This window comes from Zosterops lateralis (genome assembly GCF_965231275.1).
Source record: "Zosterops lateralis genome assembly, chromosome: 3".
NCBI lineage: Eukaryota > Metazoa > Chordata > Aves > Passeriformes > Zosteropidae > Zosterops > Zosterops lateralis.
In genome coordinates this window covers 11,820,588-11,834,772 of record NC_139764.1, presented here as the reverse complement: position 1 = coordinate 11,834,772, position 14,185 = coordinate 11,820,588, and the positions used below count along the sequence as shown (strand labels likewise).

The 14,185-nt window shown below is 44.3% G+C and overlaps 1 protein-coding gene across 1 annotated transcript; it reads left to right on the top strand.

Moving 5' to 3' along the window:
• Positions 1-406: 406 nt before the first annotated feature.
• On the top strand, positions 407-14,180 carry ENTPD6 (ectonucleoside triphosphate diphosphohydrolase 6). The gene is made up of 14 exons (XM_083857537.1): positions 407-831; positions 2,290-2,631; positions 3,956-4,032; positions 4,450-4,593; positions 5,004-5,079; positions 6,299-6,334; positions 7,497-7,585; positions 8,861-8,940; positions 9,871-9,935; positions 10,255-10,356; positions 10,800-10,940; positions 11,815-11,871; positions 12,466-12,578; positions 12,828-14,180. Exons 2-14 carry the CDS (start codon positions 2,373-2,375, stop codon positions 12,915-12,917), a joined length of 1,329 nt encoding a protein of 442 aa, XP_083713663.1. The 5' UTR covers positions 407-831; positions 2,290-2,372; the 3' UTR covers positions 12,918-14,180.
• The last annotated feature ends 5 nt before the right edge of the window (positions 14,181-14,185 follow it).

The following is a 14,185-nucleotide window of genomic DNA, read 5'->3' as shown; positions in this document are numbered from 1 at the left end:
TTTTGCCTGTTCCTGTTTCACTTGTTGGTAAACTTACTTTTTTCGTGCACATCTCTTTGTGTTCATTCCTTATTGGTGGAAGGGGGCTGGTTAAAACTAAAGGCAGATAACTCATGTAGAGCATCCACCTCTTAAATTGTCTTAAACCAAAACACTACAGCCTTTCTATCAGGACTGGTTAGTAATTACCATATAAACTATGTGACCCACCTAATCTCTGTTCATGCCCAGGGGAAGGGCCTTCACCTGGCCAGCGCCTTTTTGACCTACGGGCGTGATTGTTTAGTACTGTAATGAATATATTTCAGCTATAGGATACATGAACCTTGAGTCTTTGGCCAAGTTGGCAATGGATAACATCAACACCTTGATGCACTTCACCCTTAAGAGCTCTTTAGCTCCACGGTGGCCTTGACTAAGTGATGGTGATGTTAACTACCACCGGATTCAAGATAATTTTTTACACATTCCCCATTCTCCGGCAACTGTTTTCTCCACACCTTTCTAGCTTGGCGGCGTTTCGCCTTCTATTTTTAATTTTTTTTTTATTTTATTTTATTTTATTTTGTTTTATATTTATTTTATTTTATTTTATTTTATTTTATTTTATTTTATTTTATTTTATTTTATTTTATTTTATTTTATTTTAAATTTGTTGTTGCTGTTGAGGGCGCGTTGGCGGCGCCCCTGAGGGGCTCGCCCCCCCCCCCGCCTCCCCTCGCGGGGCCGCCCCCCCCGCCCCTGACGGGCCGGCCTGGCGCCTGCGCGGTGGGGCGGGGCGGCCCGCGAGCCGGGCGGCGGCGGTGCCATGGCGGGCCCGGCGGGGGCGGCGTGAGTCCGGAGGGAGAGAAGGAGGGAGGGAGGAAAGAAGGAAAAGGGAGGAAGAAGGAAGTGCGGGCGGCGGGACAGTGGTCTGTGTGTGAGCGAGGGGCACCCCGCGGGGTGGGCCGGGTCGGGCCCGGGCTCTGCCGGCCTCCCCGCTGCATTCCCGGCTCCGGGGCGCCGGCGGGAAGCTTGTCCCTTGCGGCAAATCTCGGCCTCCCCTGACACAGGCAGGGAAGGGACGGCCGCGATTCCCTCCAGGCGAACGGCAGGAGGGGGTTAGCGCTTCCAGGCTGCTGTGCCTCCTGGTTTTTCCAGCCCCCGCTTTCCTGCGGTGCCGCCCCGGAGGATGAGCCGGTCCCTGCGGGTTTTGTCCCTCTGTGACATTTAGCACCGGTGTGGCTGCGGCTGAGGCCGGCCTGGCTCCAAGAGGATCCCAGTGACCACCCCACAGAGCTGCAGCGATTGCCACCTGCACGTCTCTGTTCGCCTGCTGAAAGAAGCCGGGAAGATTGCTCATTTAGTTGCAATGCCATCTTTCTGATTTCTGTGTCATGACAGTCAACAACAGTTCCCTTCCCCTTAAGCTCGTGCATTTATGTGTATATGTGCATGTGATTTTGTTTTCCTCCATTTTTATGAAATTTTGTCTTACCTGTTTTTTGGAAATACTCTGTAATCACCTTGATTTTAAATTCCTCCCCTACATGCCTTCTGTATGTTTCCTGAATTCACATCAAAAGGTTACATATGTGTCAAAAACCTTCTTTAAGTCAACTTCATCAATTGGTTTCCTTTCTCTTCATTACTCTGTCAAAAAAGGAAAATTATATGTAATTTTGTTCCACATAAATCACCACCGAGCGTTTTTTAATCATCTGAATGATGCTGTGTGAGGGCTTGTAGATTTTGTGAGTTGTGCTTTGCTGTGGTTTATTTCCTGGTATTGGAGGTGGGAGAGGAGGGCACTCAATTCCCTGGATCTTGCATCTTGCCTTTCAAAGGTTGATTTTAAATTGTCCTTGTCCAGTCTTCTGGGACCTCCCTCACCATCCAGGAACTAACAAAGATAAGCACCCAGAGAAGCTGTGGGATCTTCATCCTCAGAGTTTTTCAAAATGCTCTTGGGTGTAGCCCTTGGCCACGTGGAGGGTTCCAACAGCTGTCCCTGCTATGAGCAGGAGGTGTGATAAGAGACCTCTTGGGGTCCCCTCCCACTTTAGTTACTGTATTTTATCTTCTCTGAACCCTCCTTATTTTGTGCCTTATTAGGCAATGGGGGGAAAAAAAAGATTTGGGCTGATCCATACCTTAAAGTGAGCTGTGGGACTGAAAGAGGTGCTACATGAGCTGCAATTCCTTCTGTTCCTTGGGAAAGTAGTGTCCAGTGTCGTGGGCATCAGACTTTTAGATCCACCTGTCAGGTTGGGAAAATAAAACAGATCTTTTCTCTTCTGTTGGATGTAGGAGTGATGTGGGAACCTCCTGTTCTGCGTGAAGGACAAGGAACAGATCACTTGATAAAGGGAAGAAACAAAACATCCCGTTAAATGGAAGCCATGAAGATATCAAAGCGGTTCTTCGCTTTTGGGATTTTGACATGCATAGCTGTTTATGTTGCTTACATAAAATGGCACTTGGGCTCCAGACCATTTGTGGGAGCCACAGAAGGAGTCGCTGAAAGCAGGGGAGATAAACTGACCCATCAGGCAGTGACCACAGATCTCTCTGTCTTTTATGGAATTATGTTTGACGCAGGAAGCACGGGAACTCGCATCCATATATTTAAATTTGCACAGCAGCCAAGAGGTATGTCCTGCTCATTGCACAACAGATTAAGTCTTCCATAAACTGTGGAGGAGATTATTGATGACAGGTTTCATGGGTTTACTTGAACATACATGATTCAGGTCTTTCCAGAGAGCCATCAGGAGGTATATTATGGTTCAGGCATGTGTATTTGGATGAAATTATGAAAACATTCAACAAGGAGAAAATGCTGTAATGTCAGAATATGAAGTAAATAGCAGCTGTACTTCTAGAATAGTGCCTTGAAGAAAGGCAATTTTTCATCACACTGGTGGAAGAAAGAATTACAAATTCAAACTGCCTTTTTTCCCCAAAGTTTTTAGGTTGTTTGGTATCTCCAGTTCCTGGGAGTGAGCTGCTTCTCTCTACAATGTCTGGTTTAGAGCATCCTTGGCTTCAGTGTTGGGATTAAACTGCAAAACGAAACAAAAATTGCAAATCATTTGATTAAAGTTGCTGTGTATTGCATCTGGACAGAAATTACTTCTGAGAATTGAGACAAAGTGTACAAAAAAGCTCCAGCTTCCCTCTGGAGTAGTAAGCTTTATATGTTTATATGTTGTCAGCTCCTGTTTGTGAAACTCTTACAGATCAAAGAGCCTGGCTGGGGCTGTGAGTAGGTGATCTAAATGCTCTATTGAGGATTAGCAGTGTGGTGTATGGTGTGATTGGCCTCTGGGGAGCACCTTAGGGTCACATAATGCCTTGGTGTAAGGCTCAGCCACCAAAAGGTGTTAAACAGCAGTCCATGGATTTCCTTATTTTCCTGTATCTCCAAGTTTTTATTTCTTCCTTACCTGCTTCATTTGAAACACAATTTCAGAACGTATTGCTGCAAACTTTATGGAGTGTAGTGTTGCCTGGACTGCAGGTTTCTACAAGGTACTGCAACTTTCCAAAATACTGAAGTCTGCATCCCTCTGCAGCCATTGAAAATAGTGGGAAAGCTACCATTAGGTTTTGCTGGAATCAAGTTTAGCCAGAACAGGGCAGGCTGAAACGAGAGGTCTTTTTTCGTGGGAGCAGTTTGAAAAGCTGCACATGGCAGGTGTAAGGCCTCAAAGAGAGCTTGCACCCATCTGGTGACTGATGGGCATAGTGGACAGCAGCACCTGCCAGCCAGTCATGGCTTTAAAAGTGGTTTTCTCAGTTCTAGTGCCACAGCTGGGGCTGTATTTAAAAGTCAGATGGCTGATAATAGTTCATTAGACAAAGACTTCAACTGACTTCTGTTAGCACATAATGGACTTTTTAAATGGTTTCCTTTTTGTGTATACAAAATTATTTGTACCATTACTTATTTTGGAATACTGCTTTGGAACAGAGACTCCCAGATTAACCCATGAGACGTTTAAAGCACTGAAACCAGGTCTGTCTGCATATGCTGATGATGTCGAAAAGGTAATTTAAGTTACTTCTTTCCTGTCTTCCTTACCTTCTGGTTTGCAGGGACTTAGGGACTCCTAAGAGTGAGACTTAGACCCAGCTCATAGTGTTTTACAAAAGCCTTTGCTTTCCAAGAATTTGTCATACTGCCTTTTGAGCCTTTTGTAGCCAAAAAATTTGGTGGCATAGGGTTGTGTTTCACTGTTTGAAAAAGTGATTATTTCTGTTTTGGATGTGTTGATCAATGATTTCCATTATATCCACTAAGGCCTTATGCTGTAGTGGGATGGTGAGTCCTGCACCTTCTCTTGACCCCTTTTGATACCAATTTGTCTCTGTTTCACATTTACAGTGAATCGTAGCTCTGATCACCCTTTTGATCTTTCAAAAGAGTTTTTAAGATGCCTTTTATTGTTCTTTCTCTGCTCACAGAGTGGCCAGGGAATAAAAGAGCTCTTGGAGGTGGCAAAAAAGGAGGTTCCTATGGAGCTGTGGAAGTTTACTCCTCTGGTCCTGAAAGCCACAGCTGGCTTGCGGTTACTGCCAGGAGAGAAAGCTCAGAAGTTGCTGGACAAGGTATTGGCTCTTGTATTTCCACTTGCTTTCCAGAGAACATGCTTCTGTTAAAAATGCAGCACCCTGGGACATTCCTGCAAGCTAGGGTGTCCATCTCCTGCCTTTCCCATGTATGTATAATACTGTGAAGGTCACCGGTTCTAACAAAGCAAACAGGATTCCCTTTCTTCCCCATGTCCATCCTTCATTAATAGCATTTCTGAGGAATCTTCGTGCTTGGAAACCCATCACATCCATCCCTGTTTCTGCAGGGCCAGCACATAAAGGCTGCTGCTTGCTGGACTCTTGAACTTCAGACAGTCAGGATCTGGCCCAAGAAGAGGAGTAGTAGTGTAAAACTGGAGTTTTAAAAAGCTTGTTTTTCAGCTGAAAAAGTATTTCTCTGAATGTAGCTTTTCTTTGAACTGCAGGTGAAGGAGATTTTTCAGGCCTCTCCCTTCTTTGTGAGGGACAATTGCGTGTCGATAATGAATGGAACTGATGAAGGTAAGTAACTTTATGGAGACTCTTTCTGCAGTCCTGGAAATTCCTGCTGCACTGTGACAAGTCCCTACCTGCTGTGGTTGGAATCCATAAGACAGAAACAGAATTTTTATGCAGCCGCAGGCAGTGCCTGCCAAAGAAATCTTGTGCCATGTTTTACAATTGGAAGTCCTGAGCTCTGTCCTGATCTTGAAAGCTCTGAGTGTTGAGCAGTTCCTGTAGGATCACCAGAAAGCCACTGTGCAGTCAGCACTCCTGGGAAAGTTTCTGAATATCTGCTTGTTGAGATGGTCTTTAACAATTGGGTTAGCCCACTCTACTCTTGACAATGCTTATCAGAGCTCTCTGGAAGTATTTGATCAAAATGTTTATTATAACTCATGTGAGCTCAATCTGGAAAAAAATTGTTATATAGGGAAGAAAATACATGCTGAAGTAAGTTCATGTTCATCCAAAAATGTTGAGGACGGGATGTCAAAATTCTAAGTAACTGAGTGTTGAAATATGTTTTAAATCTGCTCAGAAACCAAATATTAAAATAGCTGAGGCTGTTTATGAGTTTCTCTTCTTGCTACTTAATGGAGGAAAGACATTCTTTTTGTTTTGTTTTAACATCAGTAAAAGCAGAGATAGCCTAAGTTCAGCCAAGGATTGAAGTGGGCCATGCTCTCTGGTGTGCCTTGAGTTATAATTACATGAATAAATATTTGAATTTGTTAACATAAGGCCACTGAATCACCTAATTTATGGGGAACAGTTTATAAAACAAGAAGAGGACAAAAACAGCATAGCTCGTAAAATTGCTTAGAGGAAAACAGGCAAAATTAGAACAGTGAAAGATGAAAATACTTAGTATTCATAAAGAAAAGTGGAATGTCTGACACCAAACAAAAGCCAACAGTGGATGTTTTCCTAGAAAATTAACAATGTGTGTTTCAGTCTCCTTGTCTTTTAGCTAAGGACTGTAGCCTTTGTGACTTCCTGCCTAAGTTTTTGACCTGTGAAAAACAGAGTTCTCCAAACATTTCATGGGGCTTCTCTCCCAAATATCACATAAGCTCTGATAGAGAAGGTCATTCTCTTTGTTCAAATAGTCTAATCTTGGTCTTGTCCACTACTGACAGTTCTGGAAATCTTACAATATGGCTTGACTTACTTGTTGCTGCTGTTAGATTAAATGTTATGATCTAAGCATGTGTCTTCTGAATCTTTTCCTTGTTAGGTATTTCAGCCTGGATCACAATAAATTTTTTAACAGGTATGTGTACTTGAGCATGTGTATAAAGATTTGACCAATGCTGTGAAACTCCTGCTCTTTTCTGCCCCTGTGTGGAATTTGCTCATTCACTGGGGTGGAATGGGAGAAAGAGGACTCCGAGAAGTCAGCAGTTTGTTTTTGGTGTGGCCTATTTAACTCATTAGGATTTTGTCCATTTATTTGATGAAGTGAGGAGTTTAATCCTTTTTCCTAGATGTTTAATGTAGCTTTTTTTTCAATTCCCTGTAGGGTACCAGAGCATTTTATTCCTTTTTAGAGCCTGCTGTGACTCTGGCTAAATTTTTTGTGTGAATATTCTAGATGTGCTTGGCAGCTGCAGAGAGTAAAAGAAAGTGCTATGCTACTTCCTTACAGATTTATAACACAGAAATGCCACGGGTGTTTACACTGCTGAGTGAGAAAAGAGTAGCTGAAGAGTAGAGAGAAAACTAAGCTGAAGACCTCTCTGACAATACATAAAGCACTCTGCCATCCAAGTGCTCTGTTCAGCACACAGTGTGTGGGGCAATGTGCGCTGGAGCTTTTTATGCTCCCAAGAAATACCAGAAAGGTCAGTGATCTTCAAACATCAGCTATCATGAGGTATACTGAGGTACTTGGCACAAACTGTCCTTGTCAGGAAGGTGCATTTGAAGGGTCTAACTGAGAAGAACTAGGTCTAAATGAGAGCAGACAGAGGTCTCAGCTGGCAGCAGGAAGAATTCCAAGAGAGCTGAGTTTCTTAGGCCAGCTCTTTTCAGTCTGTCATCCCTTTGGCCATAGGAATCTAGAAAATATTGCTAAGGGATGAGGGAGAGGTGGCCAAGAAAACCACATTCCTCTGTGTTACAAAGTTGTTACCAGAGCAGAGTTTGCAAAAGGTCTTTGCATCCAAAATGTTTAGGGATGCAATAACCAAAGCTGGTGTGATTAGGACAGGAACAGCCACCGAAGAAATAAGAGACTCCTGTCACTTTAAGATTTTCAGGTCTGATAAAGCCAAAATCAGTGCCCAGTAGGTAACAGTGTAATTTAGTGCTGTGCGGAAGCTGAGAGTGGAGTTAGATTCTTCTCTTTCCTTACCACTGTGCTTCTGGTTTTGTTCCTAGACAGTTTTTCACAGTGCCCACCGTGGCTTTCTCTGTTCTGTCACACATTTCAGGTAGGCTGGATGATCCTCAGAAGAGGAGTGTAGGGATGCTGGATTTGGGTGGTGGCTCAACACAGATCACCTTCCTTCCGCGCACCAAGGTAATGTGAGCATGCACACTGCAGGGAAATGCTGCTGCAGGAATCTCTAACTGCTCAGATTTATTTCCCTTGGAAACACAGCAAGAGTTTTGTCAGGGTGACATGAAGCCACACTTGTGACTTGGTCATAGGCACACATGTGCCTTTATATAGGCAGTCCCAGAGGCATTCACAAGTCTTTGTCCATCCTCTTCGTCCAGCTCCATGGGTCAGTGGTGCTTGTGGCAAGTCTGCCAGGGCTGCTTTATCTCATGGAGGACACCAAGTTCACCTGAAGGTCTTAATCCGTGGCTTTCAGTTTGTACAGCTTATAACAAAGAACTCAAAAAGCAAGGCTGTTGATGAATTCAAATCCAGCTTTTAGCCTACACTGGGGTTTAGGAACACAGTAAGGTGCCTTCTCAGTCCTTGTTTCTGATTGTCCTGAGTTCACTCAGTTGCAAATGAATGCCATTTTAGCTTCCTGGTGTGGCATTTTTACAGGTGTTCTGTGAAGCCCTGGGGTTCTGGTGTAAGGCTCTGGCCTGAGGAGAGATAGTGCTCATAATAAAGCTGCACAAAAGCAGAGGGGTGGGATGCTGTATCCAGTGTCCCAGCCTGGGATAATCAAGAGATTACCTTCTATTTCAGCAGAATGGCAAGGGATGTGGAGGGTCCAGGATGTGGAAATTCTGGACATAGAGAAGGAGTTAAAATATGAGCAGCACTGTGGCCTGAGCTTTGCTCCCCACAAACACTCTAGCTGTGCTGATGCACTTGGGGAACAGGCAAGCCTTTCATTCCTTCAGACCAAAGGCTGATCCTCGCTCTGTTCCTTGGCAAGCGCAGGGATGTGCTTTTCCTCTGGCTTGTGCAAGTTCACAGATGAATTCACTCCAGTAGGAAGTTAATGCGTGCCTGGCCTTCCTATTAGTTTGCACACAGTTCCTGTAGTAGGGATCATGTGAAGAGGCAGTTGCTGTAGCCTCTGGACAAAAGCAGTTAAGAGTTGGGAGTAAGGATTCCTTCTTAATGAAAGTAATTCTTTTTTAGAGCATATTGGTGTGGACACAAGCATAACCAGTTTAAACCCTGTCATGTGAAGACACTCATAGGTCCCGGTTTTGTGGTTGTCTTGCGTATCAGCAGTCAAATTGAAATCTTTGCAAATTCATCATTTCTCTCTGAATCATGCTAGGATTGTTTCACGTTTTTCCCAATGTGTTGGAGGATTACCTTGTTGATGGTTGTTGCTGGCTGGCAGAGACCTGCCAGTGACATCTTTTTCTCCTCCAGGCAACTCTCCAGACATCACCATCTGGCCACACAACTTCATTTCAGATGTTTAACCACACCTACAAGCTGTATTCATACAGGTTAGTTGTGGAAAAGAGAGCTCAGATGGCAGCTTTCTGTGAAGCCAGTGAGACTGAGGGGTTTTTCTGGAGTGGGGTCCTTGCAAATGAATACCGTGAAGAGAAACTTGGGCCACGTAATTTTGGTGGGTTAACCTTGGCTGCCCACCATGTCCCAAGTCCCTCTATCATTCCCATTCTATTAACAGGACAGGGGGGAGAAAATATGACAAAAAGCTCATGGGTCAAGATGAGGACAGAGAGGTCACCAGCTACTGTCATAGGCAAAACAGACTTGACTTTAATTTAATTTATTTAGTATTTTATTTAATTTACTGCCAATTAAACAGTAAGATAATGAGAAATAAGAACAAAATCAAAAACACTTTCCCTCCACCTCTCCCTCCTTCCCAGGCTCAGCTTCACTTCCAGCTCTTATACCTTCTCACCACTGAGCAGCACAGGAAGATGGAGAATAGGGGTTGCAGTCAGTCCATAATACTTTGTCTCTCTTACTTCTTCTTCCTCACTGTCTTCTCTGCTCCCAGAGTTTTGGGCAGAGGCCAGCAGCTTCTTCCTGTCCATGTTTGCTGTACAGTGTTTGGGCCCAGAAAGTCAGATCTGTATGCAAGGGTCTGGGCTGCCTTTGAGGAGGGTAGGAGTACCCAGTGAGGTACTAGGAGTAGAGTTAGGGAAATGCCATTGCCAGTTCTCCAAGAGCCAGATTACAACTGACAGCTATTGCCTGAGCTTTTTCAAAGAGAAATTATCCTTCTGAATAAGATAACATGAGAGCAGGCTGTCACACTGTTCCCCTCATGTGCACAAGCTGCTGACTTGAGCCACTTTGCCCTGACTGTGTAGAGGAGACTGGAATGTCCCAGCTGGGGTGTCAGTGGAATATCAGGAGAAGAATGTCTGTTGCTCACAGAGGCTTTTCTCCCTTTGCAGTTACCTGGGACTTGGGCTGATGTCAGCAAGGCTCGCCATTCTGGGAGGAGTTGAGGGAAAACCCTGTAAGTTATGGGCAGTCCTCAGATCCTGGTTCTGAGCTCAGGGTGTGTAGTCCTGTGATGGGGGGAGGAGGCATGTGGGCTCCTGTCACCATGGCTGGGTGCATTTGAGACAAATGCAGGAGGTGACACTGAGAGATCCCAGGAGACCTGGATTCTTGCCAGCCTCAGGCTGGGGGCAGGTATGGGACATCCAAACCGTGACTGAGCTGTGGAGGGGCCTTGCTGAGGCTGCAGGACAGTATGGAGCAGGGCTGAGGGTGAAGGATCTGAATTTACTCCTTATGTCTTTTCCTAATGTGGCTTTGTTTTACTTCTGCAGTAGGAGAGGGGGAGGAATTGATCAGCCCTTGTTTACCACCTGGCTTCAAATCCGAATGGCAACACACTGAGATAGTGTACAAAATTAAAGGACAGAAGGCAGGTATAGTGATTTATCACTCTTGCTATCTAGGTTAGCTGCTGTTAGCACAGTAAATGATACACTCTCATCCTCTTTCAAAGACACCAGACTGTTTACTGTTCTGTCTGGCTCCTCTTGATGTGCTGTCAAAGAGATCCTGCAGTTCCTTTGTCTTGTGCCATGATGTATCTGTCCAGTCAGTGAAGCTGCTAGAAGTGATGCAGATGGAGTTGAGCAGTCCTTGAACAGGTCTCTCAGAATCCTCCTGTCTCAAATTATGTTGTCCATCTCTGGTCTGTCACATAGTCCCAGCCTGAGGATGGTAGGTGTCTGCCTCTGGAAGAAGATGCAGAGTTTTGCAATTTTGCAAAAAGGAGCCTGTTTCCTGGCAGATCCCAAATATATTCTATGTATATTTAACTCTCAGCCTATAATATGATGGGGTTTTTTTGGTCTTCTTTTAGGTGAGCCTCTGTACGAGTCTTGTTCTAATAAAGTGGCAAAGATGCTCTACAAAAAAGTGCATAGAGCTGGGGAAGTGAAGGACCTGGACTTTTACATTTTCTCCTACTACTATGACTGTGCAGCAGAGGCTGGTCTCATAGGTATGTCTGCTCCTGAGTTGGTTTCATTTTAAATGGCAAGTTATGGAAGCAGTGGGACCACTTGCACACATCATGATGCTTTGCTAAGCTGCCATGGAAATTAGTCTGTCATTACACTGCTGTGCAGCATTGATCTTGACTTGATAATAATTTCTATAGAGAAGATACTGGGGCTGTGAAGTAGGACCTACAGCCTTTGATAATAGTTTTTAAACAAACTGTTTGCATTTCAGAAATGGTTAATTAGAGCTCTAATTAGCTCTACAATCCAAAATAGAAAAAACTTCATCATGATAAACAAATTTCTTGGGCAGTAAAGCAGTAAAAATTATTTGGACTGTGTGTTTGCTTCACTGACCTTTTTAGATGGAATGAAGATTTTCAGATATTTCCACATGCATTCAGAATGCATCACATCTCTTTTCCAGTGGTGTGCTTGTGTACAAAAGGCTGTCATATTCAGTGGTAAAAAGCAGATAATGAGATGTCGAGTTAGTTTGGACAAACAAACCCCCCTCCTCAGCCACTCTCCTTTTACAAATAATTTCAGATTTAATGTGTTGCAGAGCAGCACTGCCCTGTCTGATCTGGTCACAGGTGTTCACTGGACTGAGCAGTGCAGAAATGGGGCTCAGGTGAGGTGGTCTGTTAAGCTCTGTTCCTGCAGGAAACAAGGCTAGAGGTTCTTCATAAACCAAGGCTTTTGAATCTATATTGAGAATCTTTTGAAGGTTCTTTTACCCTTAAAACCAGTCTGAATTTTGACATCGATTTCAGTGGCTCAAGGTTTGATTTCCGAACAACTTTTATGACTTGAGTTTACAATTACCTTTATTCAAAGACCATAAAAAACTGTGGGTTTTTTTTCTTTTAGATAAAGAAAAAGGAGGAAGCTTAACTGTCAGTGACTTTGAAATTGCAGCTAAATATGGTGAGTAAAATACAAACACTCACTAATAATTGTGTGTAAATTCATTCAAGGTAGCAAACATGGGACACACTAAAAAGCCTGATGCTTTTAAGTAAATATTGAGTCCCTCTAAATAGCATCTAACCAACATTTCTGCTTATTTCTGAAAATCTCACCTATTTTTATATTAATTTTTGCTTTTGCAGTGGGTGTTACTTTATCTTTTATTTTTCTTTTATTTTGTCTGGATTTTTAAAATTTTGCTTTTGTCAACACATTTTGAGTGCTGGTGCTTGAGAAAGATAACACACCTGAGGTTGCTCAGCTATTGGAAGACTTGAAATAAATAGAAGAAAGGCTCTTTTCCTGGAGAGATACAAGAAACTGCTGTCTTAGGGGAGAGACAGAATGTCTTGATCTTCCTTACAAAGCTTATGTGCTTATCCTAATGTGTGTAATGTAATTTCAGGCCCATTGTAACAGTTCCACCACTGCACAGTTCAACCGACAGGAGCTGTTTTGTGGATTCATTTGAGATTTTTCACGACGGGGCTGTTGTTAGACCTGAGCCCACAGTCTCAGTGTGCATTCAGACACTGTTTTCTTTCTTCTCAGTTTGTAAGACCATGGAAATCAGGCCTGGAAACAGCCCTTTCCTCTGCATGGACCTCACATACATCACCCTCCTGCTGCAGGAACTGGGCTTCCCGAAGAGCCAAGGCTTTAAGGTGAAGTTCAGAGTGGATTTCTGGGGAGAGTGGGCAGGAGGGTGCTGAGGCAGGGGAGTCATCCTGCCAGGAGCTTGGTTCTCGATTGACCTTCTTGCTACAATGCATGGTCTGCAATGTGGGTGCAGCAACACTCTTCCCACAGTGGTGGTAACTTTGTCATAATCTTCAGCACTGTATCCACCTTGCATGCTTCAGATTCTCCCAAAGAATTGTGTTTTAACTTTTTTGCCTTTTTTTTTTTCGCAGCTTGCCCGGAAAATTGACAATGTTGAAACGAGCTGGGCATTGGGAGCCACTTTCCATTACATCGACTCACTCAATAGACTGCAGTTCTAACACTCCTAGAAAGTGGCTTTTTGGAATTCCCATTTTTTGGAAGCCCAGCATGGGAGACCCTATTGAAGGGTGTGCTTTTGGCTTCCAGAGTCCTTTGGAAGATCACCATGAACTACACTCCTTTCCTCCTACTCCCTGCCAAGTCCCCACCATCACTAGCTCTTTTTTACAGTGCAGAGTGTAAAGAAAAAGCCTTGATTTGACAGCACGTGCCGTCAGCTTAATGTAAAACTTGATCATTTTGGAAGGAAGACTAGGACTCTGCAGGACATCTATGATCTCTATGAGAAAATCACACCTTTTTTGGAATATGCCTGTACTATGTGCTTGCAGTGTGCTGAAGTTGCTGAACGGTCACTCCAGAAGGAACTCTTTACCGTCCTGATTTCAGGGTGTTTTTTTTCCTGTTTGTCAGCAGTTTTCAGTGATGATTTTTATTTTACTACTCCTGTGTTCGAAGGTAAACTTGTGTGTGTGCAAAAATGGTGCATTTACACGTTATGCTGCTGACGGGCAGCAGCCTTGAAATGCAGCATGGAAGTCACAGCTCTGTGTTGCAGTTGCTGAAGGAGAAAAGCTGAGGAAGACTCTGGAACTGAATAGAGGCTTGGAGGCAGGAGCTGGAGCCTGTGTGCCCTGTAGGGTTAAAGTCTAGTGTTGATTCCCTGGCTGATGGGAGGTGGATGCTGGAAGACAACATCACATTTGCTGGATGATCAAGGCCTGGGAGCTGGGTACGAGGATAATGATGGATTTGACAGTTCCAGAGCTGGTTAGAGGAAGACAGAGGAACAAGATGCAGCCACAAAAATAAACCTTCAAAAATAAATGGCTCACTGGACGTTGCAGACTTTCGTGCCCTGGCAAAGCTGATGCAGGGCTGGGGATGAATGTATTTGCATGGTATTTTGGGTGTGTCTCCTTGCAGACGCATCTGTGCTAAATGCATATGTTGTGGTTGCAATGAGCCAGGGCAGGGTAGCTGAGGTGCTCCACTCCAGCACTGCCCGGTATGTGGGCAGGGAGTGATCACGGGGGCTGCAGGGGATATGCTGTGCTTTTTGTAACCTAACTGTGGATTTGTGATGTATTTGATGAATGTATAGAGAAGACCCAAGTGGTCTTTTGGGGGTGCAGGAGAGCCCGGCTTCCCCGAGAGCCCTGACTGGTGGGCTCAGGGCAGCAGTACACCACACGGCAGCCCGCTGTGTGCCATAGCTGCTCCGTGTACCGGGGACACTTGAACCTCGCTGTGCCGACAATAAACC

Coding starts and splice junctions, on each gene's coding strand:
- ENTPD6 (XM_083857537.1), top strand. CDS start 2,373: ATGGAAGCCATGAAGATATCAAAGCGGTTCTTCGCTTTTGGGATTTTG. Junction 6,335..7,496: donor CACAATAAATTTTTTAACAG/GTATGTGTACTT, acceptor CACACATTTCAG/GTAGGCTGGATGATCCTCAG. Junction 9,936..10,254: donor AGGAGTTGAGGGAAAACCCT/GTAAGTTATGGG, acceptor TTACTTCTGCAG/TAGGAGAGGGGGAGGAATTG.